General features: G+C 40.8%; 1 protein-coding gene across 2 annotated transcripts in view; it reads right to left on the bottom strand.

Moving 5' to 3' along the window:
* The window catches only part of UNC13C (unc-13 homolog C), a 523785-nt gene extending 501104 nt beyond the window's left edge, over positions 1–22681 (bottom strand). For both annotated transcript variants that reach the window (XM_006017955.1, XM_025197084.1), the window contains exon 1: positions 19720–22681. In XM_006017955.1, the coding sequence (XP_006018017.1) occupies positions 19720–22681 (2962 nt within the window). The remainder of the gene's footprint in view (positions 1–19719) is intronic.
* Positions 22682–25967: the final 3286 nt, after the last annotated feature.

The raw sequence follows: 25967 nt of genomic DNA, 5'->3' as shown, positions 1-25967 counted from the left end.
TGTCTGGGGTCCCATTCACCCCAGCCCGTGCCCCTTCCCCACTCTCTCCCTCACTGACAGGTCCTTGATCTGCCCCCCATACCCTTTCCCCTTCACAGACTCACCTGCTATGTTGGGCTGTGCTCCGCATGGCACTGGGCTGTGACCCTGGCTGTGTGCAGGCTGCGGTTGAGTGGCTGTGTCTGTGCACACCCCTCCCCCACCCCTGCACCCACTCAGAGCCTGCACTCAGGCTGCCCTGTGGCCCTGTATGCTGCCATGCGTTTGCGGGGCCTAAGCCCCATTAGCCCTGGCCTTCCTCAGCCTATGGTGTGTGCCTGCTTGCTACCCGTGCAGCATGTTCATGAGTAAAGTATTATTTTTCAAGGAATATTCATGGAACAGCTGGGACCCATTTGCCAAGATCAGTCATAGTGCCGTGAATATTCCGTGAAAAATTATCTGTGCATATGCTGCAAATTTTCTACAAGAAATCTGCAATTTTCTCAGGGCCCTAGTAATAACCAAATTCCACATTTTCATCTGCTTCACAATTCAAATTTCAGTGCCTATACCAGTTTGCTTAATACTAATTCATCCAATTTAACCCACTCTGCCATCTGAGTTATATTTATCAGATCAGACATCAGAGACTCATAAACCAAAGTATCTCTAAGAATTGCAATAGCAATAGGTCTCTTCAGCTGCAATTTTACAAGAAGCAGAATTAAACTGATACTTCTGGATGGAGTCTGTAGGTAGGTTACAGAAATTCAGGTGATAGAAGAGAAATTTCAAAAATAAAACCAAAATACCTTAAAGACAAAAGAGCCCAGGGAAAATTAAAGAAAGCAGATAATCCTGAGTAAAACAAATATTCAGACAATTGTAAATAGCATTGTTCTATTATCACCAGACACTTGCAGCAAGAGCTCAGGGAAGTCAGCTATAGAAAGAACTGGGAGTTCAAACTAAGCCAGTAAAAGGCCAACTGCAAGAGGTAAATTCACACTATATAGTGCATCATGACTTGGTAAAAGAGTAGGGTCAGGTCGCATACCAGAAAGAATCAGCTGCTACAACTGTAGACTTCTGCAAAATGATTCTTCCCTGGTAACATTATACCAGAGATTGTCATATATTGCTGTTCCTAGTTTAGATTTTGAGCATAAAATAGTACCTGTTTTTATAGTCTGTTCCCCTTACTTTTACTATACTTTATCAGACAGTACAAAGTACACCCATCTGATTAAGATATACCACATTACATTTACTTAATATTCACAATATAAAGTAAACATATTTTTAATTGTGCATCACATTAATTCCCATTTTATTTTTTCTAACTAATGCATCACATTTAAATAAGATACAATCAGCAAGATGGCACTGGTGAGAATAAACAGATCATCATTCTTCAATAAATATGCTTTTTCTTTCATTTGCTTTTGTCCCATGAGTACTTTTATAAACCTAGAAGAAAACTGTGCACTAGTTGGGTGAACAGTACAGTTTATGAGTTATTAGAGAAAGTAGAAGTAAAGAATACATGTTAAGCAAATGTGAGAGAGGAATTGGTAAAATGCTAACCGTGTAAAAAGGTGGTTTAGGGGCACTGCTGAGCACTACTTAGCTGAAAGGGCACATATTCAAACTTGCTTCTGAACCCAGTGTGGATGGGATATAATCACTTTATCCTGTAAGGAGATACAGGTATTCTTCATTCCTTAGTTTGCACTTCACACATGCAGAAAATATTAGTTTTTCACCCTAACTGTAAGACCAGTAAGTCTAAACCAATGAGTTTAGATATGCAGGGCATACTTCTGAGACACAAGAGCAAAAATCTTGTTTTTGCCTATTCGTAGTTCTTTATAAAAAATGAAACACTTGCCTCCCATCCCATCCCATCCCTTTATTTATTTGTTATTTTTAGTAAGAGGCCTTCTTAACCAACCTGCTTGTTAAGTTCTTAGTCACCATTTTGAGAATCCACACTACATACAAGTCTCTGCAAAAGCATTCATTCCCTTCTGTTTGTGCTAAATGGGCCAAGCAGACTAGTGATTTATGATTGGAGAAGTAGGATAAAATATGATTGCTAAAGTCAGTTCATGAGGGATTAAAATATATATTATATAGAATTCATGCATACTTCCATGTTTCCCTGGAGGGATTTCAGGCTCACTGATGTAAAAGATGAGCAAACTGAAGGCTACAGCTGTAGCGGCATTATAAAAAGAAAATAAAAGGCATTTTTACACCACTCTCCTGCCTGCAGACAAGAGTCTGGTGTTTTTTGGGGAAGGCATAGCTCCTCTGTATCCCACCTTGGCAACACCTCTAGTTCTCCACTAATTTCTTGCAAGAAGTGGAGAGAGAAATGAAAGCAGAAACACTAAATACTATTAAACATTTACATAGCAGTTAACTGCAAATCACTATAAAATGCTGAGTAATAAATCCTAGGACCCCTGTAGTAGAAGTATTCTCATTTTACAGAATGAAAGAAAAGGAGTCACCCAAATATCAAAGCCAGATTTTTCAAATGTGGCTTCTAATTTTGTGCCCTCTTCTTTTCTGAATACCCAGCTTCAGATATCTAATACATTATTTTCACAAGGCCACAGAACTAAGTGTAGGAAGTTAGAGGTACTTGGCCCCTGAAAAATGGTACCACAAAATCAGAAGCCACTTCTGAAGGCACACTCAAGAGATCTGCTGAGGCACCTGAGCTGGTAAATGGACCATGCAGGAATGTAAATTTGGAAGATTCAGGCTCCCAGTCCTGCAGGCGTTACACTCGCATACACGTTACTCTTAGGGTTAGGCCAATCTCAGTGCTGATCTGTACAGATGCTGGGAGAGGTTATATGGGGCAAACATTGGCTGGCCTGATCTGACTTAGTTCACCTCCTCAGGTGAACTAAAATCAGGAAGGGGTTAACCTGATCTAACACAGCCCCCTGGACTGAGAAAGCCCCACCATTCACTCCAGCCCCAGGGCTGTGCTCTTCCTACCTCCCTGACCCTAACTAGGATTTTTTACCCCACAACCCACCCACCACTGGATGGACAATGCTCCCCTCCCTGCACAGACCCATCAACCCCATCCCTAATCCTGCCAAACCCCCACTACCTCCTGCCTCTGACCACTGGATGAACAAACCCTCTCTCCCCCTGCAGACCTCCTCCCTGCAGACCCACCAGCCCCCTCACAATCCTGCTCAACTCCTGCAAGGAAAATAAAGAGTGTGTTTTGTACCTTATAGTTTAATTTCCTTTTCCTTTATTTTTCAAAATCAGTTCACAGTTTTATACACACACACAGGCTTAAATCAATAACATGAGGGTAAAATTCTGTCTTTAACATTAATATTTTCCCCTAGATTTGAAGTCTTCCTCCAAGTCTGGGAAAGGCTAGTTTGGATGAAAGCTTTGTGTCTTAGAGCCATGCCTAATTTATACATAAAACCAGCCCCCTTCCCAGCCCCCTTCCCTGCATTGCTTTAATTTCTGCCCAAGCTTTGCATCATATTGATTACCTCCTAAAAATTGGATGATGCTAAGTTACAGTTCTGTTTTTCTCCAATCAGAGAAAAGACTAGGCTAGGCTGCTGTAGCCAGAATCACCAGAAGGGCTCAGACTCCATCATCCTTTTCACTGTCCACCATACCTGATGAGAGATACTTCTTCTGGGGTAAAGTTAAAACTGAAGCTGTAGATGGACTAAGGGAATGGCACTGCCAGGCCATTTTGTAGTTTATGAGACAACTGGAACCTAATAAATTGTTGTTCAGGTTCTGGTCACTTATGAAGTTCACATCTATTCAAAGAACAGAACTGATCAGTGCTATAGGGGTCAGCAGACTTCTCAGACCACCAGCAACATAGAACAGGAGTCTCAGCCCTTCTGCCTCTTAGACCAAGTACAGATAGTCAAAAAGGCCAAGGCTAAATCAATCTTCACTGGTTTTTCTAAGCTGTATAGATTGAACCAATAAGGAAGTGAACAGACATTCACTTTTGATTCTGGAAATGAAACTACATGCCTGCATTGGCTCAGGCCAGAAGCTAGCCACCCTGCAAAGGGAGGTTGGGGGGGGAGGGGGCAGAGAGGCTGCAAGGGAGGTACAAAGCATCCTAGCATGCTGGGGGACTGTGAGTTAATAGATCCGAAGGGGATCTGGGACAGAAATTCAATAAACTGATTTAACGTTTATCTTAAAATGGTTTGGACCATTTTGAAAGTATTTTATGTGCACTAAACTTCTGTTGTGTTACAGATTTGAACCAGTTTCCAATTACTTATACCAGTTTCTGTGCAACTTCTATCCCTAAATGTAGGTGGTTGGTGACGTGTCTTCTGGAACCGAGCTGCCTTACCACTGGAATTGGAGTATTCTGTTCTTCCAAAAAAAATCACCTGTCACACCTTGGTGTTAATGATAGAGGTACTAAACTCTTTTGGGGACACAGAAGGATTGATTAAGGCTCAGGAGGTCTGCTTATCTTTGCAGGGCTCCACCATCCCCAACCACAGCAGACCACAACCACACCAGATGTTCTGGGCTTGATATTACTTGCCTACTGGACTAAAGGTCCGGTCCTAGTCTTATGGCTCACTCCTTGTTTGAGGGATCCTCCTCTAAGCTGGCCGCTTGCCCCATTCTTCCCTGCACGAGTCCCAAGACAGCCATCTCTTAATTTCACCCCACCCTTAGCTTCAGGGAAAGACTTACCCCTTCTTGGGATGTAATCTCATCCATGTCTCTCTCTTCCTTTAGGATCCTGGAGGAGTTATTTCCATCCCTCAGGACAGGACTCACTGGCAGAGTGGTCCCCTCCTTCTCTTCACCGGTTCTTCCCAGGTAAGTCCGGAAACTGGGGCTTCCCTCTGAGCCCTGGGGTCAGTTCCTCCTTACATTGTCTCCGGGCATCTTCTCTAGTGTTGTTCTACTTTCTCTCTTCCTGAACTGACCCCAGATGCTTCCTTGGTGTCCATTTAAATTCTCCCTCTGTGCAGCTGTGTTCCCCATGGCACCATGTGATTCGCTGCCTCCCTGACTCAGCTGTTCTCCTTTTTCTTTTTCAATGTGGCTTTTCCCTTTTTCTCCTGCTGTGCCACTCCCCTTGTCCTGGTCTCAAGCTCTGGCAGCTGGCCTTGCATGGCAGCCTTTGAGCTGTCGTGGCCCCAGGTACTTTCCTTAATCAGTCAGGGTGCGGCGTTTTCCCTGCCTTGGCTCGGTGCAGTTTCTTCATCGTCTCCCAGTAAGTCTCTTCTCCTAGCCTTCTTCCCGTTCTTGTGGCAGGGTGTTTCAACCACCCTGTCACACTAACCTTAAAGACCAGCTCCTCTAGTGTACAGACAGACATTGCCAACTATTGTATCAACCAAACACTTGGAAGGGTGTCATACTTGGGAGTGTCCAATTGCAGATGCATTTCAGAAGAGTGGGGTTTGTTTGCTCCCCGCATAACATTGTATAGCTTTCACTTGTTGTACCATGTGTCTTAGATATTCAGAGCTGTGAACAGGTCTCTCTGTACTACAACAGAACATGAAATCTGATAAGAGCTTTTGTTATGTGGTCATCACTGACAAATTTTGTAGGCCTGACTAGTAAATTTATCATTGAAATCAGTGGGAGTTTCCAATAAGTCAAGGGCACAAAATGCAGTTAGCTGTCACAGTGAAGTCCCTGTATTGGACAGCAATTTTTATTTATGTTGGAAATAAACTAACAAGTCAACATTTTTTATTTTTACTTTCTTCACTTATGAAGAATTCTGATAACAAGTTATTTACGGATAATTTTACTAAATCTAAAAATTATTTACAAAATATAGTAATCTTTAGGAGGCAAAACTTCGTTTGATTTCAATAATTGTCTGGTAGTAATAAGGACGGAGAATTTCACTTGAGGAACTTAAAAATATTTTTCTATTCAAGGGTCTAGAACCATAATTGCAATGTGCACTACAGTCCCATTGAAATCAATGAAAGTGCTGTTCATGGAACATGTATTAGACATGTGCAAAGCAGCAAGTCTTTGCTTCAGATTTGGATTCAGCTGATTTGGAGGGACAGTGATTCGATTCGGTGATTCAAATCAGTGTCCCAATTTGATTCGGCCGAATCGAATCCAAAGACTCAGCACTGCTTCAGAGCTTCAGACATAGACTAAACAGGCAGCAGTCCTCAACGCTGGACACAGCTGCCTCCAGCTGGTAAGTCTGTTGTGGTGGGCAGAGGGAAGGGGTGGGGGGGCAGATCAACACCTCCACAGCAAGGGAGGGATTGGGGCTGGGACCCGGGCTGGGGCAAACACTGCCCAGGGAGGGGTTGGGGCAGTTCACTCTGCTGTGCACTGCTGGTCTGGGAGCTGTTCATGTGGCAGCTTGTCCAGCGGCTCTTGCCGCTGCTCCTGCCACCAGTCTGGGAGGGCAAGGGGCAGGTGTGTGTGCCCCAAGATCTGTGCAGGGCAGGCAGGGCTGGAGCTGTGCCAGGCAAAAGGCAGAAAGTGCTGGGAGTGGGGGCTATGCCCCGCCACTGGTCACCCAGCTGGTGTGGGGCTGGCATGAGACTGAGCCCCTGTGCTGCCTCCAAACAAGTGGTGCACAGTGGCTGGAGCCTCACAGATTAGCAGCGTCTTCACCCTGGCTGGGCGAGTGGCAGCAGGTCAGGGGCGGCGGGGGAGCATGTGCCACCTGAAAACTCACTGCAGGTCCCCCATAGCCCCGCTCCACTGCCTGCCCAACCCCAATCTGGAGGCACACACCCCCTCCCCCGCATGCCGTGCCACTGCTTGTCCAGAAGCAGCACAGGGGCTCAGTCTCACACCGGTCCTGCACCAGTTGAGCAAGAGGCAGCAGGGCATGGGGGGAGGCATGTGCCACCTGAAAACTAGCTGCAGCCCCACATTGCCCCCACTGAACTGCCCACCCTGCCCTGATCCAAAGGCCCACACCTCCCCCCTGGCATGCCCTGCCACCACTCGCCCAGCTGGGGCAAAGCTGCTGCTTGTCTGGAGGCAGCACAGGGACTCAGTCGTGTGCCAGTCCTGCACTGGCTGGGCGAGCGGCAAGGGGGCATAGCGCCCACTCCTAGTGCCTTCTGCCTTTTTGCCTGGTGCAGCCCCAGCCCTGCCCACCCCATGCAGATCCTGGGGCACGTGCCCCCACCTCATGCCCTCCCAGAGTGGTAGCAGGAGCAGCATCAAGAGCTGCTGGACAAGAAGCCACACAAGCAGCTCCCAGACTGGTGGCATGCAGCAGCACGAGCCACCCCACCCCCTCCCTGGGCAGTGCTTGCCCCAGACTGGGTCCCAGTCCCAGCCCCAATCCCTCCCTCACTGTGGAAGCATTGATCTGCCCCCTTCCTCCACGCTCCTTTCCTCCCCCCTCCGCCCACCACAACAGATTTACCAGCTGGAGGCAGCTGTGTCCAGTGTCAGGGACTGCTGACTGTTTAGCTTATGGCTGAATCTTTGCAGTGGCGCCGAATCTTTTCCAAATCAATTTTGAGGCTTCCAATTCAACTTGGACCTGTTAATGGGTCTCCCCATTTGATGTAGAATTGGAGATTCAGCCACTGAATCAGGCCAAATCTCCTCCAAATCAAATTGGCTACTGAAGCTTTATACAGCCCTACCATCTATGGAACCAGGTGCAGAGAGGACATGCCACATCCAAAGGTGTAGAGAGTTAAAGAGAAACCTCACATAGAATTTACTGTGCTTTGCTCTATTGGTAATGTTGGGGTTCTTTCAGTAGACCATATAAAGAAAGAGAAATTATACTAGAAATTATCTAACAATTTGTGTTTTCCAGAGCACTAAATATTTTAATATGCATGTTAGGGCCTTGTGTTCACCTGGCATGACTCTGTACCCTTTGGCTGACTCAGAAAATTTCATTTCCAAGCCCAGAAGTGGTTGTATGGATCTCTTTCATCCTGAACTCATTACGCTAAAATTATGCAGTAGTTTTCTCTTCTAAAATGTAGTGATCTAAGGAAAATGCTTAAATATTTTGGAACTAAATATAGAAACTGCCTGTTATCCCAGCAATAAAATATTAATTTGTGCCCATTTCCATAGCAGAGACCATGCAATTTATAAATATGTCCTTGAAACTGACTTTCATAGTCAGATGTACCTTCAGCTCTGGTAAATTTATTTTGAATAGTTTTCTACCAAAAGGCCACAGCATTTTTGCAGAATTATTCAGTTTCCAAACTGTTTATTTTTAATTTCAATAATTAAATAAGCATTACCATTTTTAATATAAGTGGTCAGGCAGAGTTTGTTTAAATTATGTTTATGATATAAATAGACTCAAAATTATTGTGAGACTGACATTTTTTCTAAATAGAAAAGAAACCTAATCTTACATCTTAATGGGAAATTAGATATATATAAAACAAAAGGGAAGATTTATGTGTAACCTGGTAATTAGGGATTCCCCTGTTCCATGCCATTCTACTAGCCTCCTCAACCTCCAATTGACTGGATGTGCCAATGAGTAGCTGGAAGAGGTGTCTGGGTCATGAAGTGTTTCATCCTGGTGATCTCTAGTGCCGGAGCAATGATTGCAGGAAGACAAGTTAGAGTAGTGCTGATGTGGCATTGACATGCATCAGGGCAGCAGGGGATGGGGGGAGGTAAAATTAGTGATTGGCTTTCCCAGGATCAAAGAAACAGAGGAATGTCAAGGTGGCAGAAAACTATTTTTGTCCCTTTCTCATTTCTGGATCCTGCCCTGAGCCTCAGACAGCATCTAAACGTTTTACATTTGCCATCCTTGTCAGAATCAAGTTCTGTTGTCTTACTGGAGCTTTGGTGAAATGTGTTTCCTCACACTCTCACTCATCCTATGTAAAGGCTAATTTGAGTGAAGTTATCTTTCTCCCTACACCCACACAAAAATGACAAGCACTAGAGTAACTTTTTACAGAGGCCTCTGGGAACTGACTCTCAGAGATTCATTAGTTTCTCTACAAGGTTCTCTCTCATGCTCTTTCTCTCTGTGCCTCAATTACTCCAGAAGGGCTGACATTTAAAATGCTAATATTATTAAAAAAACAAAAAGAAGCAGCAGCAGCCCTGCATGCCACTAGGGATACTGTACAAGTCATCGCTCTGGTATTAATTGGAAAACCTGCTTTTATGTGAAAAGGTGAAACCAAAACTTCTAAAAACTGATTGCCTTTTAGCATGTGCAATAGATTTCCTGCCTATATGTTCCTAACTGTTATAGTGTCCCTGGATCTTTCATGAATTTATCTTAATGCCACCTCTTTGGAGGTAGGCAGGTGCTACTCTCCTCATTGACAGATGAGGCATGGCAAGCCTAAGTGACTTGCTTAGTCTAAGTGACAGAAAACTTAGGACTAAGCAAGAAATTTAGCCCAAGTCTGCCAAAGTGCTAGACTAGTACCCTAGTCATATTGCTCCTCTATAGTCTCTTATGGCATTTATCATCGGAAAACCCACACTGGAAAGCAAAGATTCAAATAGGTGCAATGTAGATAAAAACGTTGCTTATTTTTTACTTCTAAAATACAAAGCTATTTTTCAAGTTGTATAAAGCACATTCAAATAAGTTCTCCCCCATTTTGCAGTGCTTTGCAGTTTTTTTATCTTAATCATGTTAACACAGGCTTAGCTTTATTTGAACAGAATGAATTGATGATAGCTACTCAACCTATCCTCCATCATTTACCTGTCTATCAAATCTGTGGTTCTTTTGTGTCCTCACCAGGTACCAGCTGCATAGCACATGGAAAAGCCTTCTTTATGAGTTCCTTACACATAAAAAAACCCCACATAATGATTTTAGCTCTTTAGTAAAGCGTCATAGTCTCCATGTGTGCCAGTATTAGTGTAGTAAGCTAATTAACTCCACCATAGGATCATACTGGAATCAGTACTATCTTACGGCGGAGTACTTTGCTGAAATGGATGTGTAGACATTGACCGGGGGCATAAATTTGCACCCAGTCAGCCCAGCCAGCCAGGGGCCTGCTCTGCCCCAGCTCAAATTGCTGTTGTCCCAGGGCACACGTGTTGACACTGCACCCAGGTGCAGTTTACTCCAGCTCAAACTGTTTTGGAGTTTACTGCATCACATTAAACCCCAGATGTATGGAAGGCGACCTCTGGGAAGACAATATTCACTCTAGACCTGACTAGCCTTGAAGCAGATTCAACATAAAAGGAGAAGGTGACATAACCTCTGAAGTATGTAATGTCTGGGGATATTCAAGAAAGAATAGACACAATTACTGGGTCTTTCAGCCATTTGCCATATCTTGAGTGTTTTAGTAAAGCAACAACACCTGCGCTCCAGGAACATATCATTTTACTTGTGCTGTCCTCAGATACTTTCTCGCTTGTTGGGCTAATCTTATTTCAATAAAGTCAATCAGAAGCATTAAAGCTCAGAGGCTTCTCTAGAACTAAGCTATTCTACTTGTGAACAGGAGCATGCCAGGTGAGGAAGCTGTTTATCAATTCTTTGAATAATTCTGGCATTTATGAAAACAGAGGTAAACACACCTAACTTTCTCCCTATTTGTCCTGAAATGCAGTCTGATGATGGAGACAGAAGAAAAAAAACTACTCGACTTGTAAGGAGTTGGTATAGTATTCCTCATAGTTTATTGTAAAAAATTTAAATTGAAGTCATTCCTAGCAAGAAAGAGGAAAAAAACACCATACAATGTACACAGAAATGGATTCCCCCCCCTTTCAAGGGAGTTCATTTCCTGATGTATGAAATTTAAGTCTCATTTATTCTATGCTATAACTAGAATATTCATTTCTTACCCAATCTGTTTATAGTCTATTCTACTGTCTTTGTTTTTTGCTCATGCAAAGAAGGAAGGGATTTATGAGGATGCAAATTCCCTGTAACATTCTTAACACCCTAAATTATGTACATGGGAAGAGAACAAACCATAGATGAATCACCTGCTGTTGTAATCATTGTACTCTCAAATCCAGATAGATAGTGGTACCAAATGACAATACAAAGTAAAGAATCCTTTTTTAATAATAAAATCTTCAGGCCCAAATTCATTAGGTGTATGATAGTTCAAGCAATACCTTCTTTCAGTCAACACTGTTTCAGATGACATTTCAAGACAGACAGAGAAAATATTTTGGTCCAGCATTGCTGTTAAACTGCTATTTTCCCTCCTCTGTCCAGACTATTCTTTCACAGTAACATAGAGAACACTTGCAACCTACTCAGTGATTAAGTGGGGGGTTTTCCACTTGGACTCTGCTGGAGATGTGAAAAATGAAAATCGCTAGTAGGCTTAGTGGAGAAAAAAAAAAGATCTTAAAGAGATTTTTTTCTAAAAACAAATTTTATTTTCTGTGACACCAACTCCAGTGCAGAGAGCAAAGCTCAAAGTCTAGCCACAGCTTTCATTTTGTCAAGCCCTCAGAACAGACCTTAAGTGGTGTATAGCACTTCTACTGACCCTCTGCTCAGGAATGAATTCCATCCCAAAACCAGGTCAAAAACTATATATTTTCTGAACTGCAGAACTGTCAGTCAGACAAGTTATGCTGAAGCCAAGATATGTGATAACATTATGACATTGGCCAAGGGCCAAAAAGAATGAAAGTGAACAAAAGCTGGCACTTTATTTTTTTTTAAGTAGTGCAGTTGTAGAAGGTAAAAATGACAGAAACAGCCCTAAATCTTACATTTCCAAGCATGGAATTCCCAAGTGATTGCCATTTAAACATTATATTTTGAAGTGATGGCAAACTCAAAAAGAAAAAAGAAAAAAAATGTATCACCAGATTATACTACAGTATCATATGAATAGGATTTAACCTCTACTGGGTCTGGGAGAAGATGCTGCCTCTGGTTGCCTAAAAAAATAACAGCCTCCACAGGTCAAATTGATACAAGATGTGCAAAACGGAAGCATTTTTCCAATGCCAGCAGCAGCCAACAGGATGCACTGGGCAGCCCGGGGGGCTAACACCAGGCAGCAGGGATGAGAGAGCTCCATAGAGGAAAGGACTGAACCCTGCTGCCTGGTGCAGGCCTTCCAGGCTACCCAGCACCAGCAGCAGCTGGCAAGATGCACCAGATAGCCTTGGTGGCTTATGCTAGGCAGTGAGGAAAAGTGCACTCCATAGAAGGAAGGATCAGGCCCTGCTACCCAGTGCAAGGCACCTAGACTATCTGGTGCATCCCATCAGCTGCCATTGGTGCTGGGTTCCAATGAGATGCATCGGGTAGTGAGGCCTGATTCTTTGCTTTATGGAGTGCTTGGCAGGGGTGGGGAAGAGGTCTGAGTCTGTGGCAGGGGGCTTTGTTTCCCCACCCTGTGGGTCAGAGGTAGAGACTCACAGGGGACAGGGTTATGCAGCTGGCCTGGCCAGGCAGGGACAGGGAATCCCATGGTGTGGGACTCCCCCTAACTGGGCAGACCCTAGCTCAGGGGGTCTAGCACCAGGGTGTGGAGGGTTCTATCCTTCCCCCGCCCCAACTTCCACAGTGAGGAATAACAGCAGGGCATTGGGGATGTATGCCAGGCAGCCAATGAGTGATGGCCCCAGCTCAGCTGCGCTTGGGTGCCCATGGTAATGTCTGGCACACTGGGAGGCTTGTGAGAATCCCCCCGCCTTCTGGCCTCAGCCAGTTCAGGCATCTGTCTGTCTTTCCCAACTGAAGAATGAATGTGAGTTCCATTCGTTAACAGTCCAATCTATGCAGCTTAGAGAAACCTGTGAAGATTGGATGGATTTCCTCCTTGAGCTTTTTGACTGTCTGTACTTAGTCCAAGGTTCTACCCTGTCCTGCCTTCTCCCTGACTTCAGACTACTCTGGCTAGCCATAACTTTTTTTTTAAATCAAGAGTCCCTCTCTTTCAGAGATAAATTTACTAACGCAATTAATATAGTTGGCAGTAGAGGAATGTATAGGTAAAGACTAGTTTTACCTATCAACAAAATTATTCTTTTCCCAAATTAAGATTTATAGGCATCAACCAAAATGTAGTTGCTTTGACTTATGCAGAAAACTAAGACTGGCCTTGGATTTGGGGTCCTAACCTGCAGGAAAAATTCTTGTTGGAGCTGGTGGGCAATTTGTTTATGCAAAAATAGATTATTGTAGATAATAGGCATTAAAAAGATGGGGAAAAATTAGGCTACCCCCTGTTTAGAATTTCTGCCTTATCCACATAGTGAAGTCTTTTTTAGCTCTTGTCCTTTTGGGCACATAAGAATGAATATTTAATAAAACCTAATAAAATCTAATCAAGTGGAATCAACTTGGATTCACTAGGTGTGAATCTGGAATATGTATGCATGTAAGGTTATTGTGATAATAGTTAACCATGTGTTCTTTAAAACAAACAAACCAAAAATGCTTACTGACAAAGTATGGCATAAAAAGAGAAAAAGCCAAAGAAATGAAAAATGAAGTTGATGTACCTTCTGAAGATTGGACCATAGTGGAAATAGGTTTAAAAATTATTTGGAACATTATTTTGTACAGGTAATAAAAAAACCATGTAATGTATACAATTAATTTTGTCATTAGAGAAGGAACAAAAAGCACTCAGACAAATCTATGGACTCAAGCAATTATACAGTTGGGATCATGAAATGGATTAAAACAGCTGAACAGGCATATAGTTAGGAAAATATATATAGCTTGATATACATATTATTTTTGACAGATATTCTTTTTTTCCCCAGCTCTAAGGAATTGTGTTAAAATAAAACAGGCACACTATATACACTGATTGCTCATAAAATGGGTGTAGCATTTTTCTTTGAAGCCTCAGTAGTCTAGGATTATATTAAGTATGAACTTCTTGAACTAAAGCATAGGGTTTTCTCTCTCTCTCTCTCTCTCTCTTTAAATCAAAGCCCTGTAACCTCTCAAAATTTTCTATTGTACAGTTTTGCCCATTATGTCAATTTCATTAACAACCCATATATATTTGTACTTTTACCCAAAGGTGCCCAATCCTGCATACCCAGAATAAGCAAATTTCCCACCACTGTCAGCAAGACACTAATATGCATAGCAATTGCACAAGCTACATCTATCCCACTAGCTGCTATGAATTATGATGACTTGCACCTTTCTAGCAATCAAATAGAAGATGGTAGCTTCTGTTGACTGCTGAAAAGGCAACTTTAGACTCCAACAACTAGCGGTGGTCAGTGCAAATGTAAAATCTAGAAATTCAAGAAGGCAAAGAGTAAAATTCAGCCTACCCCCATGCTTCAAAATATCTGCAGAAATATTTGTCTATTTCAGTAATTCAATCAGTTACCCAGTTGCCACATGATCAAAACAACAATACAAATTATTGTCTGGAAACTAACGACAGGATGATAAATTGTCCTCACAGGCAGGGAAATGTAGGATATTACCCAGAAGCAGCAAGGGGAATATTGTGTCCTAAAAGAGAAAGGGGAGCCTGCAGAGAAGTTTAACAGGTTTGGAACTAGGAGTAGGAAAACTACAATAAATAAAAATCTAAATTATACCAAGGGATAAACCATTAGGCAGCATTTTCCTGATTCTGTTTTTGAAACACATCTGTAGCTCTGGAATAGAATAATCTAAGTGTTTTGATGATTTTACAAAGCATAACACACAGCACAGAACTTCTCACTGTCCTTATAACACTTTTTGTGTCAAGCTTACCTGTATGCTATTTGCTTCTCCTCTCATACATACATCCTATTACTTTCACTCCAGCATGGCATCAGCAACTTATTACATAATACAGCAGTCATCCTCTGTAGTCTCATCTCTCCCATTAGAAAGAGAGAACGGGACTATCCAGTAGGATCATTGTAGATAGATACTTTATTTGTACTCAAAAGTTTCTGATGACATTAACTGAAGAGTTAAGGGATTAAAAGAATATATCTAATTTATCTATACATCTAAGCCTTTTTGTGGTCCCAATTTGTAGTAACAAGATTTGCATATTATTTAGTATTATCTCTGGTTGACCATTGTGCTGTCCATCAATCTCTACTCAAGTTAAAAGGAGATTATGGAACCTTTAAACAGCACACTTTATGAATTGATCACATGGTAAGGATTACGTCAAAAAGCTTGATCTGGTACCAGCATTCTTTTACCCATAAACAGGAAGTCACAAGTTGACTATGAATCATAGTTACATGGAAAAATAATCAGCAGTTCTCACAAAAATGTACCTAAATTGGTTACCTCTTTTTGCTTTGTTTTTAACAAATATGAATAGTTATTGCTAAAATAGTTCTCTCTCAAATGATATTGCTTGAAATAGATCATTGAATTTAAATGCCCTTTTACTATGCACAAGTCAGTTTAAAGAAAAGCAAAGAAGTTCAAAAACTGGCAGGCTGGGAAACTGCTATAAAGTTCTTTCACAAATTAATTTGTGAATGCCAACTTGTTTCTTACATTTCTTTTAAATTCTTCAAAATTGCTGCACAATTTAAACAAATTGAGGTTTAATATTTTTTCTCTGATAAAAATGTTTTTTAAAAATCCTTTCTTCAGAGATGGAGTACAAAGTGTTATAAAAGTGCATTTTCCTTATCCGGGAATAATATCTCAACAGTGTCATGACCTTCCTACTCACTGAAAGATAATGCAAGAAAGATCTGGCTGGAACACACAGCATTTCACTCAGCAGAAAGAAAACAAAGCAAAAGGAATCTTAAAATGCATTTTCAAATAAAAATTCCAAAAAGTTTTACATGTATATTGTGATTTTTAAGCCAGGGCCTTCTACAGTTTTATGGGATATTTTGCAAATACCTAAAACAACATGCTTCACATGGCTTTAAGGCTTGGGACAGAAGTTACAGATAAACTGGTATAAGCGATTGGAAACCAGTTCAAATCTGTAACACAACAAAAGTTCAGTGCACACAGACTACTTTCAAAATGGCTAAATCTAGTTTAAGATAAACCAGGATGGACGTAGTATCAGATTTAACTGATTTAGGTTAAATTCATTTATTGAACTTCTGTCCTAGATCCCCTCCAGATTCAATTCAACCCACTTACCCCCCAGCATCCCAAGATGCTTTCTACCTACCTTACTATAGCCAGGCATAGTAAAGGAAAAGGAGGGATAATGCCAAAAAAGTTGTTATTAACCACCACTGCATAATTATTAATCCCAAGTGCAGGGTACCTCTCCCCACAGCAAGTGCAGAAAGCACAAAATGTACTGAAACTACAAGCCTTACTGAATTATAGGTAAAACAGTGAAGTCACATACTTTGTGACACGGACCCAAACTCCAGAAGGGTCATTCTGTGCTTAAATGGTTATGGATACGCTGAGGGTGTAATCCAGGGGTGGGCAATTATTTCAGGAGGAAGGCCGCTTAACAAGTTTTGGTGAGCTGTTGAGGGCCGCATGGGTAGCCCTGCCCCTTGACAGTTGCTCTGCCCCTTGGTCACCATTTTGGGACTGGAAGTCCCATCTCTAACCCATGACCTTTGCCACCAGAAGTCCCGCCCATTGTCCCCTGGAAATACTCTTTTTTGGAGGGGGGGGGGGTTGCCATCTTAGAAAAACAGAAAAAAACCCCCAAACCATACACTAAAAGTCGAACACCTACTATAACATATTTTAATTTTATTACAAAAAATATTTTTGTCATGATTTGTGCTTGTGTAGTGTATATAGAGGTGACTGCATAATAACAAAAAATTAATTCTTAGTCTTCTATATTGTAGGGTGTATGTATGGAGGGGTGTGGGTGTGTGTGTGGATGTGTGTGTGTGGTGGGGTGTGGGTAGGTTTGTTGGTGTGTGTGCATATGGTGCGGAGTGGTTGTGTGGGTGTGTGTATATGGTGTGGGTGGGTGTGTATGTTGGGGTGTGGGTATGTGTGTGTGTAGGGTGGGGTATTAGGGGTGTGGGTGTATGTGTATGGTGCGGTTTGTGATTGTGTGTGTGGGGGGCATAGGGTATGTTCGGGGGTCATGTATATGTTGGGGGTTGTGGGACACCCCCACACTCCTGCCATGGCACAGCAACAGTAGGCCACTATCACCAGGCATGTATCACCACTGCTTCCCACACTCACGAGGCATGGGAAGGAAGCCCCAGGTGCTGGAGCCAGCTGCCTTCCCTGCCCTCAATGGAAGGTACCTAGGGCTTCTCTCCTGTTCTGCGTAGCCCCAGCAGTGAAGGCAGCTGTGTCTGGTGCCTGGGGCTTCCCTCCAGTACTGTGTGAGTGCAAGACTTGCATGTGTGCACAGGGAATGCTGGCGATAGAGGTGGCCTGGCAGAGGCTGTGCCCCTTGGCATGATGTCCAGCACTGGCTGGCACCGCACCCCACTGGGTGCCTGTGCTGGGCACAAGCACCCTGAGTGCCCCTGCCTTCTGCTTCTGCCAATGCCACCACCTGCTGGGTCTGTGTGCCAAGGGCAGAGTGTGGGCGGAGGGTCCCCACACCCACCCACTCTCCCTCACATCCACATGCTGCTCAGTTGAGTTTTGTGCTGCTGCTGCCCCCTGGGTGCAGGTTCCCCACTGGTGATAGCTCCAGCCCTATGCTAGCTGCAGCCTCACCCCCACCACTTTCCTACCTGCTGCTCAAAGCTGGCAGAAGACCAGGAAAGTAGAACAGGTCCCCAGGGGCTGCAGCAATGGCAGCAACAGCCCTGCCCAGAGCTGTGTGCTGGCCAGATGCCTCCCTCTCACCCTCATGGGCAGACAGGCTGGGCAGGGCACAATTTGTTAGTGTGCATTGCAGGCAAGATCAAAGTGCTTGGCAGGCCAGATCTAGCTTGTGGGCCATATTTTGCCTGCCCCAGTGTATTCAGTGTAGTCAGCTGGCCTGTAAACTACCTGGGTACCATGCACTCGACTCTTGGAGATTTCTTTTTAGATGGATCAGATTTTGGAGACAGCCCCTGGCCTGATGTACAACTGTCTGAAAAGTGATCTGTGCCCCACAGTACTCCAGCAGAGTGAGTAGAGGAGGGACAGAATGCAGTGTACCAGCCTTACACCTTGGTTACTTTTTCAAGGAATGAGGCTTTTTCTAATGTGCTAGCAGAAATAGTCCAAGAATTTACAACAAAATATATAAAATTAAGACTTCAATAAAGTGAATTTGTTTGACAGGCTGTAATAGAAATATTTTCATTTTTTGGACTAAGGGAAAAGCATATCTGCATTTTAGAAAGCTGATTGTGCAAGATGCATAATGTCCAACTAACATATACAAAAACATGGGCTGCCTCTACTGGAAGTACTCTTTAACACTGTTTTAATGTATTAACATTTACCACTTTTGGCTTGCTTAACAATTCATTACTTTTCTAACCTCTAACTGTTCCTAATACACAATATTGCATAAGCACCATGACTAACTATTTACTCTCTTGACCTTTTGGCATAATCTTTTGGCAAGTAATTTTATGGACTTACAATTTTAGGTCTCTGTAGGTCAAATTGCTGACCCATTTTCAGTAAATAGTGTCTGGTTTCTAGCATACTAGTGAAGAAGCATGTTTGCAAAATAGATATTATTTAAACCCAATATGAAACTCTGTTGGAATGGTACTTATTTAGATATGCCACATACTTGCAATTTCCTCAAGTACAAATTTTTTTTTATAGCATTCACAAATTCTGAAGCACTGATTACCATAAAAAAACAAATTCCTTTGGTGGAAGGCATAATGTTTCATCTTACAGCTGAAAGTATGAGGTTATATTTTTGTATGGCAGCTATAAAAATATAAACTAAGATTTAGTCAAGGTGACAATTACCATCTGCAGTCACAATTAATAGCACAAACATTTTTTTAACATTTAAAATATTTTAAAAGTCTGTCTGTCTTCTGTAGATTGCTACAAGTATTGTACTCATATACATATTTAATTAATATTTGATTATGAAGCTATTCATACAAAAAATAAAAAAGAATGGACTAAACTGTGTCGTGCAACTCCTTTAACTTCTGCAAGATTTAAGCTCCTGGTTTCCTGTTGTCCAGAAGCCATCACATACAACTACTTCTTTTACTTCCTATGTTAGGACTGACTTCAGTGGGCTTGCTCAGGTGTAATTAAGGACAGAATTTAGACCAATACTTAATAGTTTAATCACAGCTGCATAGGATTCTCTGTTGCATATTAGATCCTTGAACATAAAACCGATCACTTATATGAAAATTCATTAGAAACCCATTGCCATATTAGTTTACTTTAAGTAATAAATATAATGACTAATATAAAAGTTATATGAAAACTTACTGAATAAAAAATTATTTTCTATGTATAAATCTTGAGTATTTTCTATCTACAAATCTTGAGTATAAATCCTGTTAAAATTGTTTTTCATTAACTAGTCATTTAATACACAAATTCCGTTGTTCTTAGAGCCTATTTAGTGTATTAAATCTAACAAAAAGCTAACTGCATTCAGTATGCAACCGAATCTTCCAGAATACAGTCTCAGGATGAAGTTCTAGTCGCATTGAAGTCAATGCAAAACTCCTATTGACTTCAGAAAAGCCAAAAATTGCACCTCAATTTTGAAAGCAGGTATTTTTATTAAATAGAATCTAGTATAGTTCATCCTGAAGTCAATGGTAGTTCTGTCATTCAATTCAATGGACACAGGATTGAACCCTATATGTAAGGAACAATGGCCAACTTTAATGATAATGGCAACACATTTTGTTTACAAGTCAGTTTTTAAATATTAGTACCTCCAGCAAGGATCTTCTCCTCCAATTCGCTCATTTGTTTCTTGTATGCTTTCAAAGCAGCTTCTTTAAATGATGGGCGTATTCTTTTTGTCTTTGGAATTTCACGAGGTGTCTCTGGAACATTTTGGTTTTCATCTTCCCTTACTTCCATTTCAGAAGGCATATAATTAAACTCCACTACATCTTTACTAGCCAGATTGTCATACTGGCTATCATATTCATCTTCTTGTAGTGTTGCATAAGGAGTTTCATAGGAAGACTGTTCACATTTATATTCCTGGACCTGTTCATTTGTTTCATTAATATTAGTTCTATTTTCTAGCTTAGCAAGGACTTGTTCCATTACTTCTACGTAATCTGTTTCGTTCTCATCACCTGGTTCAACAAAATATTCCTCATCCTCTGCTTTGTAATAATAAGGCTCAGTGTAAACATCAGAATCAAGTGTTGTGCTTGATTCATTAGCAGTAGACTGGGACAAAGTTCTAAATCTTCCCATAAATGATGATCCACTATCCTCATACCCACTTAAACTTTGTGTGCTTTTATTCCAGACCACTTCTAAGGCCGATTTAGCACGTTGGAGGGTAGATCCAAATTTGGGAAAGCTGAAAGTTTTGTCAGAGAGATCTATGCTCAGTCGGCTATGCCATGATTTAGGGGGTGCTTCCTCTGAGTCATCACTTGGTAGTTCACTTTGACTTCGATACATCATGGGCAATCGGTTTTGATTTTGATAAATGGAGTTAGAATTTGTTTCCTGATAATCATCATATTGGCTAATCCACTGACTTTGCGATTCACTCTCAAGGCCAGGACATGATGGTGAATTACCATCAAGGGTAAAATCATAACTTTCAGTATCGTACTGGAGGTCAGAACTTTGACACTTTTCAAAATCTATCTGTTGGTCCGAAGGGCTGCTCAAGTCATAAACAAAAACTTCTTGCGTGGATGAGTCTAGGCCCAAATCTGTGCCTTGTTCCAACTGATTCCAATCTTTCCATGGTGAGAGATCATCATGCAAGGAGAGTTGAGAATCACTATAATGGCTCCTGTCACCAGATACGCACATTATTCCATTGCTTACACCGCTGTCAACTGTTTCAGTGTTTTCAACCTCATTTTGTTCTGCATAATTCTGCATATCTTGGTTAAGAGTCTGATCCTGTGAGCTACCATACCAATTGGCTGAATCATCTTGCCGTCTTTGCCAAAGCTCTCGATCTGAGGAAGATAACAGTGAACTACCATTAGTTCTAGTGAAATACTGATTCTCTGAAAAATCCTCCGAGTAAGACTGACATAATTTTGAAAAATCTGACTCAGAACGGCTAAGTTTTGGTGTTGCAAAGTCATTCTGTGAATGCCACAGAGGTGTCATATCTGAATAGTAGTGTTTGGATTGCTTTTCTAAGTTGTCAAATTCTGGTGACTCTTCAGCATAATCTGTTTTATTTGAAAAGGTGCTGCCATCAGCAGTTCTGTTACAGAGTCTGGTATTTGGGGACTCCATAATCCCCTTTGAAGTGCTTGCTTTTATTTGGAATGCTGATTTTGATATTTTTGCATAATTATTCTTATTTATATCAGATTCTAGGTCTTTATCACTGTCAGATGATTCCCAATCATGTTTTTTTGTTCTTGGCTCCAAGGCTAAGAGCTTTATATCCATACTTTCATATGTCTGAGAGCCAGGTATTCCTCTTTCTTTCTTCTCTCTTATGTCATGAGAAAGAATATCTGTAGAAATCCCAATTCCAGTTCCTTTCAGTTTATAAGATTTTTTTAAAATTAAATCCCTCTGTTGAGATGATTCAAAGTATACAAGTATGGGTCTAGGCTTTGCATTTGGACAGTCTCTCTGTTGGCCTAGCCTGTGAGCAAATTCAATTTTAATAGTGTTTTGGGCCTCTGAGAACCCCATTTTTTCTATTAAAATTTTGTACACCACATTTTCAATATTTTCAAACCTTTCTTCAGGCACATTTAAAAATCTAAGACTTGCTTTGTTTCCTGGATGTCCTATTTGCTTAATGTAGTCATGGATATCTCTAGTTTCCCTTCTGGATTGTACAAAGCCAGTTCGCAATTGTTCAATTTCACTTTGCACAACCTCTACACTACTAGAGATTTCATCAATTGATTGCTTCAGAGCATTTACATGCCCTCTTAATTCAGACAGTTCTGTTTCAATTTGACTGATTCCCTGAAGCTCTTTAAAGATCATTTCCATAACATCATGTGTTTGACTAATACAACCAGTAGAACTAAAGCCAGGTTCCAGTGTATTTGATTTTTGGTGACGACCAGTTCTGTCTAAGGATTTGCTCCTTAGGCCCCATGTTTTTTTCCAAGTGCTCAACTCTGAGTCAGACGACACGCATTCTTGGCTTTTTTTCCATTTCCTTAGTTTTCGTAAAGCTCCTAGTTTTAATGTATGTAAAGTACGTTCACCATCAGAACTTCCATCTGATGGTGCTAGGCTGCTCAAACTCTTTCTGTTGCGTCTCACAGGCATTGTGTGTGATAAATACTCTTTTTTTGTCTTACAATCCTTTATTTCACTTAATGACTCAGAATATGAACTATCATTAGAAGAGAGGTCTTGAAATATATCCTCATTGTTATTGTTTGTTACAAAAATATTCTTTTGTAGTCCATTGGCAATAGCAACTCTGTAACTGAATGTTGGAGAAAGTGAAAATTCTCGAATACTTTCTTCTTCTTCAGTTGATAAGTTACGAGCAGATGGACACTTTGCAATCTTTTTAACAGTGCTTTTCAAACTATTTGAAAATTTGGGGTTCTTTGTTTGTCCAGCCTGGGTTAAGTCTTGTTCCTTTTTGCTCTGATAATTCTCTTTCTTTTTTGTACTATTTCCCAATTTCTTTGTAAACATTCCTTTGCAAATCTTATATATGTAAGACAAGATCAGGCTCTTTAAAAGGGCAGAAACCATGGAGGGCAATTTATATTACTTTTTCCCCCATAAAGAACAAAATTTTGGATCCAGAAGAACATTTATTTGTATTTCCAATAGAATCATTGGTAAATGCACTTCATTAGCTGGGACTGTAGACAGGTACAGTGTGCTGAGCATATAAAACTACAAATGTTTTGGTTTAATCTGACAGCAAAAAGCACACATTTGTTTGTTAGAAAGCAAATCCTGAAGGAGGACTGTGCATGTTGTAAAATCTTGCTCTGTTGCCCATGACTCCATGCAGCCTCTAAAAAGGAGGGAATTTTGTTATTATGGCTTTTAAAATAGAATTCACCATTTAATCCATTACATGGCAATAATAAACATTTCTGGAATTTACATCACTTTTGCTATATGATAAACCATTTTTAAAAACAATTGAATATAGTTAATAGTAATGCCAGTGATAATATTAAAGAATTACTAGTGGAAATAACTTTAAATTGCTTTACCTCCAGTATTTACTTAGTACGATCTCTGCTAGTTTGATTCACTGATGCACTAAACTACGCAGTCTGGAACAGGGGTCACAACCTATGGCCTGCAGGCCAGATGTGGCCCATAGAGCCATTTGATCCAGCTTGTGAATGTTGGGCTTCAGTGGCATTTGCCGGCTGGGGGCTTCAGAGGCCAGCACTTTCCCAGGCATCTGTGGGAAGAAGCAGTGACAGTAGGAACTGTACTCCTGCCACCCCAGTGGCTGGGTCCTAGCATGCTCCTGCACATGTACCTCTCACCTGAACTGGGTCAAAATGGTTGGTGACCAGTGTTCTAAACAAATATAGTATACACACTTTAGAACAATAAGAAACAGCAGATCAAATTAAAAAGAAAGTCTTTCCTATTCCTAAAAAATAGCAGGCTATTCAAAGGACATGTTCTGTCATATAGTCTATTCCTATATCATGTATATGTTCAGTGACGTGTTATTTTGGCTTTTGAAATACTTGATCAAACTCATTGAAGTCAAGGAAGCTAATGGAAAGGCTCCATTAGAAGCTGGATCAGGACCTTAATGTAATTAAAAATATGAAATGCTTTCATTTAACTTTATGCCAGTTTTGTTTTATGTAACTAATCATGCCTGTGTCATAAAAAATTTAAGGGGCTCAATGAACACTTCAGGCAATTAAATTCACTTTACTTACCTAACTCTGTAGTTGTCTGATTTTGTCATGTCTATTCTGTTGAATTTTATGGTCTAATACTCTCTCTCTCATACAACCCCCTTGGAGAAGAACAGTGTTACAGCAGTGTAACCCCAGTGTAAACTATCTCTTACTGTCTGATAAACAATTTTAAAATACTTTTTAATGTAACAAAAGCATAGAAACAACATTTAACAACATAAAACCTGATGCTTCAAGTTGTAGTTTATATTCTAAGAAGGCTGGAGTTTTTAAAAGGGGGATAATTTTTCCTTAGATTGTTAGCATAAGTGTTAATAATATATACTTGGCTAAATATCTTTAATGCTAGTGGGTAAAACTCATTCATCTCAATGTGGCCTCTGCATGCTTGCTCCAGGACTGAATTAGATCCACTAGACTGGAATCAAATTCTTTGAAAATTAGATTAAATATCCATTTTTGGTGCGGTCTGCATTCACACTGAATACTGTGCACAGTACCATTCAGTCATCTAGGTAATGTGCTGCAGCAACTGAAAAAATTAAGAACAGAATGTTTCCCAGGCAAGAATAGCAGTAGGAAACAAAAATGCTACTGGGTCCATCCTCCAGGGTGTGGCAAGATCTATACAAAATATTGCAACTGTGTGCTATAGGAAGTATTTTACTCTTCCTCTGATTGAATGAGACATTATGACGGCTGGAGAACTAGACATTTAGCACCTGGTGTACTGTCTGGCCTACCCTTCTAGGGCTCTCCTGTGCTCTGTGAAAGTATCCTCCCTGACTTTGCTCTGTTCCCTCACTCCTAAGCATCGGTACCCAAAATTTTAGACTGCCTGTATTAAGAATGAAAAGAAGACTAAGAAGAAAAAAATCAGTTCATCATGAAAACTGATGGGACTTTTTCATCCAAAACATTGTCTTAATTCTCTTTTTTCAAAAATATATGTGAAAATTGCAGGAGACCTAAGAATTTGATTTACGAGTGTTGAGCCCAAGTATAAGAGATGCAACAAAACTATGGTCTTTTGGTCTAGAAAGGAAAAAATATATTAAGAGAAGATCAGATGGAAGCTTAACATATTCAATAATATACAGAAACTTAACCCATAATACATGTAAAAAAACAGAGTAATTTTCTGTATACAGTATTATTCACCTCAGACTCATTCTTATCAAATAAGAGCAAAGCAAATAGCTCAAACCAGGGTAGCAATATGAATAAGAATAGTACTTCCAGTTAAGGGAAAACATTGCAATTTGATTGTCCTAGTAGCTAATTTAAGGAAGCTGATCACCATCTTAGATTAGAAGACATTTTCTTCAGTGTACATGTGGGAACAGGCAATTAGGGAAATTATTTTTATTCATTTTTCCCTTTTGTCTTTTTTTTTTTGCCTTTATCTGAAAGATTCAGCATTAGCCACTGTCTGCCAGAAAAATAGATGAGATTGGTATAATGGAAGTAATCCAGTGGAAGAAATAGAAACCAAATATTCTTTCTGGTATACCAGTTTCTATATTCCTAATATGATCAATGCATGATGTGTTACAAACCTCAGAATGCAGTAGATTTAAAATGGACAATTTGAGACCATTCTAAATCTTTCTAAAACAACTAAAAATTCTTTGGCACAAAAAATAGGTGAGGAAGCTCATTCATACAAAATACACATGAAGGGTTCTAGCCTATCTTATGACAGTAAATGAAAACAGAGGAGGAAAGGAGTGTAGGTATTCTCTTCCTTCTTCAAAAGCAGAAACGCACTGCCCATGCTCCTTGACCCTTAAAATTTAGTATAGCATTCTTTGTAGAGAATATACTTGCGTTCCAGTCAGTGATGCACATTAGGTTAGTAGCATATGTCACAGGAGCAATACGCTCTGCATTGCATGGAGCATAGGTCTAGTCAGTAGAAGTCTGGCTAGCAGTACTCCTGGAGTAGAAGCAATGCCTTACTCAGTCCTTTCCCAGGTGTAGACAGATTAGGACCTCATGCAAGTCTATTTCTGTTCTGCCATCACAACACATCTTTCTTCTCCAGCAAGCCTTGTTTTTCCACACACACACATGATGACAACTTCACAGAATGTGAGCCATGTCTTCAACTAGTAAGAGTCAAAATAGCT

Source organism: Alligator sinensis, unplaced genomic scaffold, assembly GCF_000455745.1.
Source record: "Alligator sinensis unplaced genomic scaffold, ASM45574v1 scaffold250_1, whole genome shotgun sequence".
In the NCBI taxonomy this organism is placed as follows: Eukaryota; Metazoa; Chordata; order Crocodylia; family Alligatoridae; genus Alligator; species Alligator sinensis.
The sequence above is the reverse complement of the archived record's forward strand: the minus strand, read 5'-3'. Positions and strand labels throughout refer to the sequence as shown.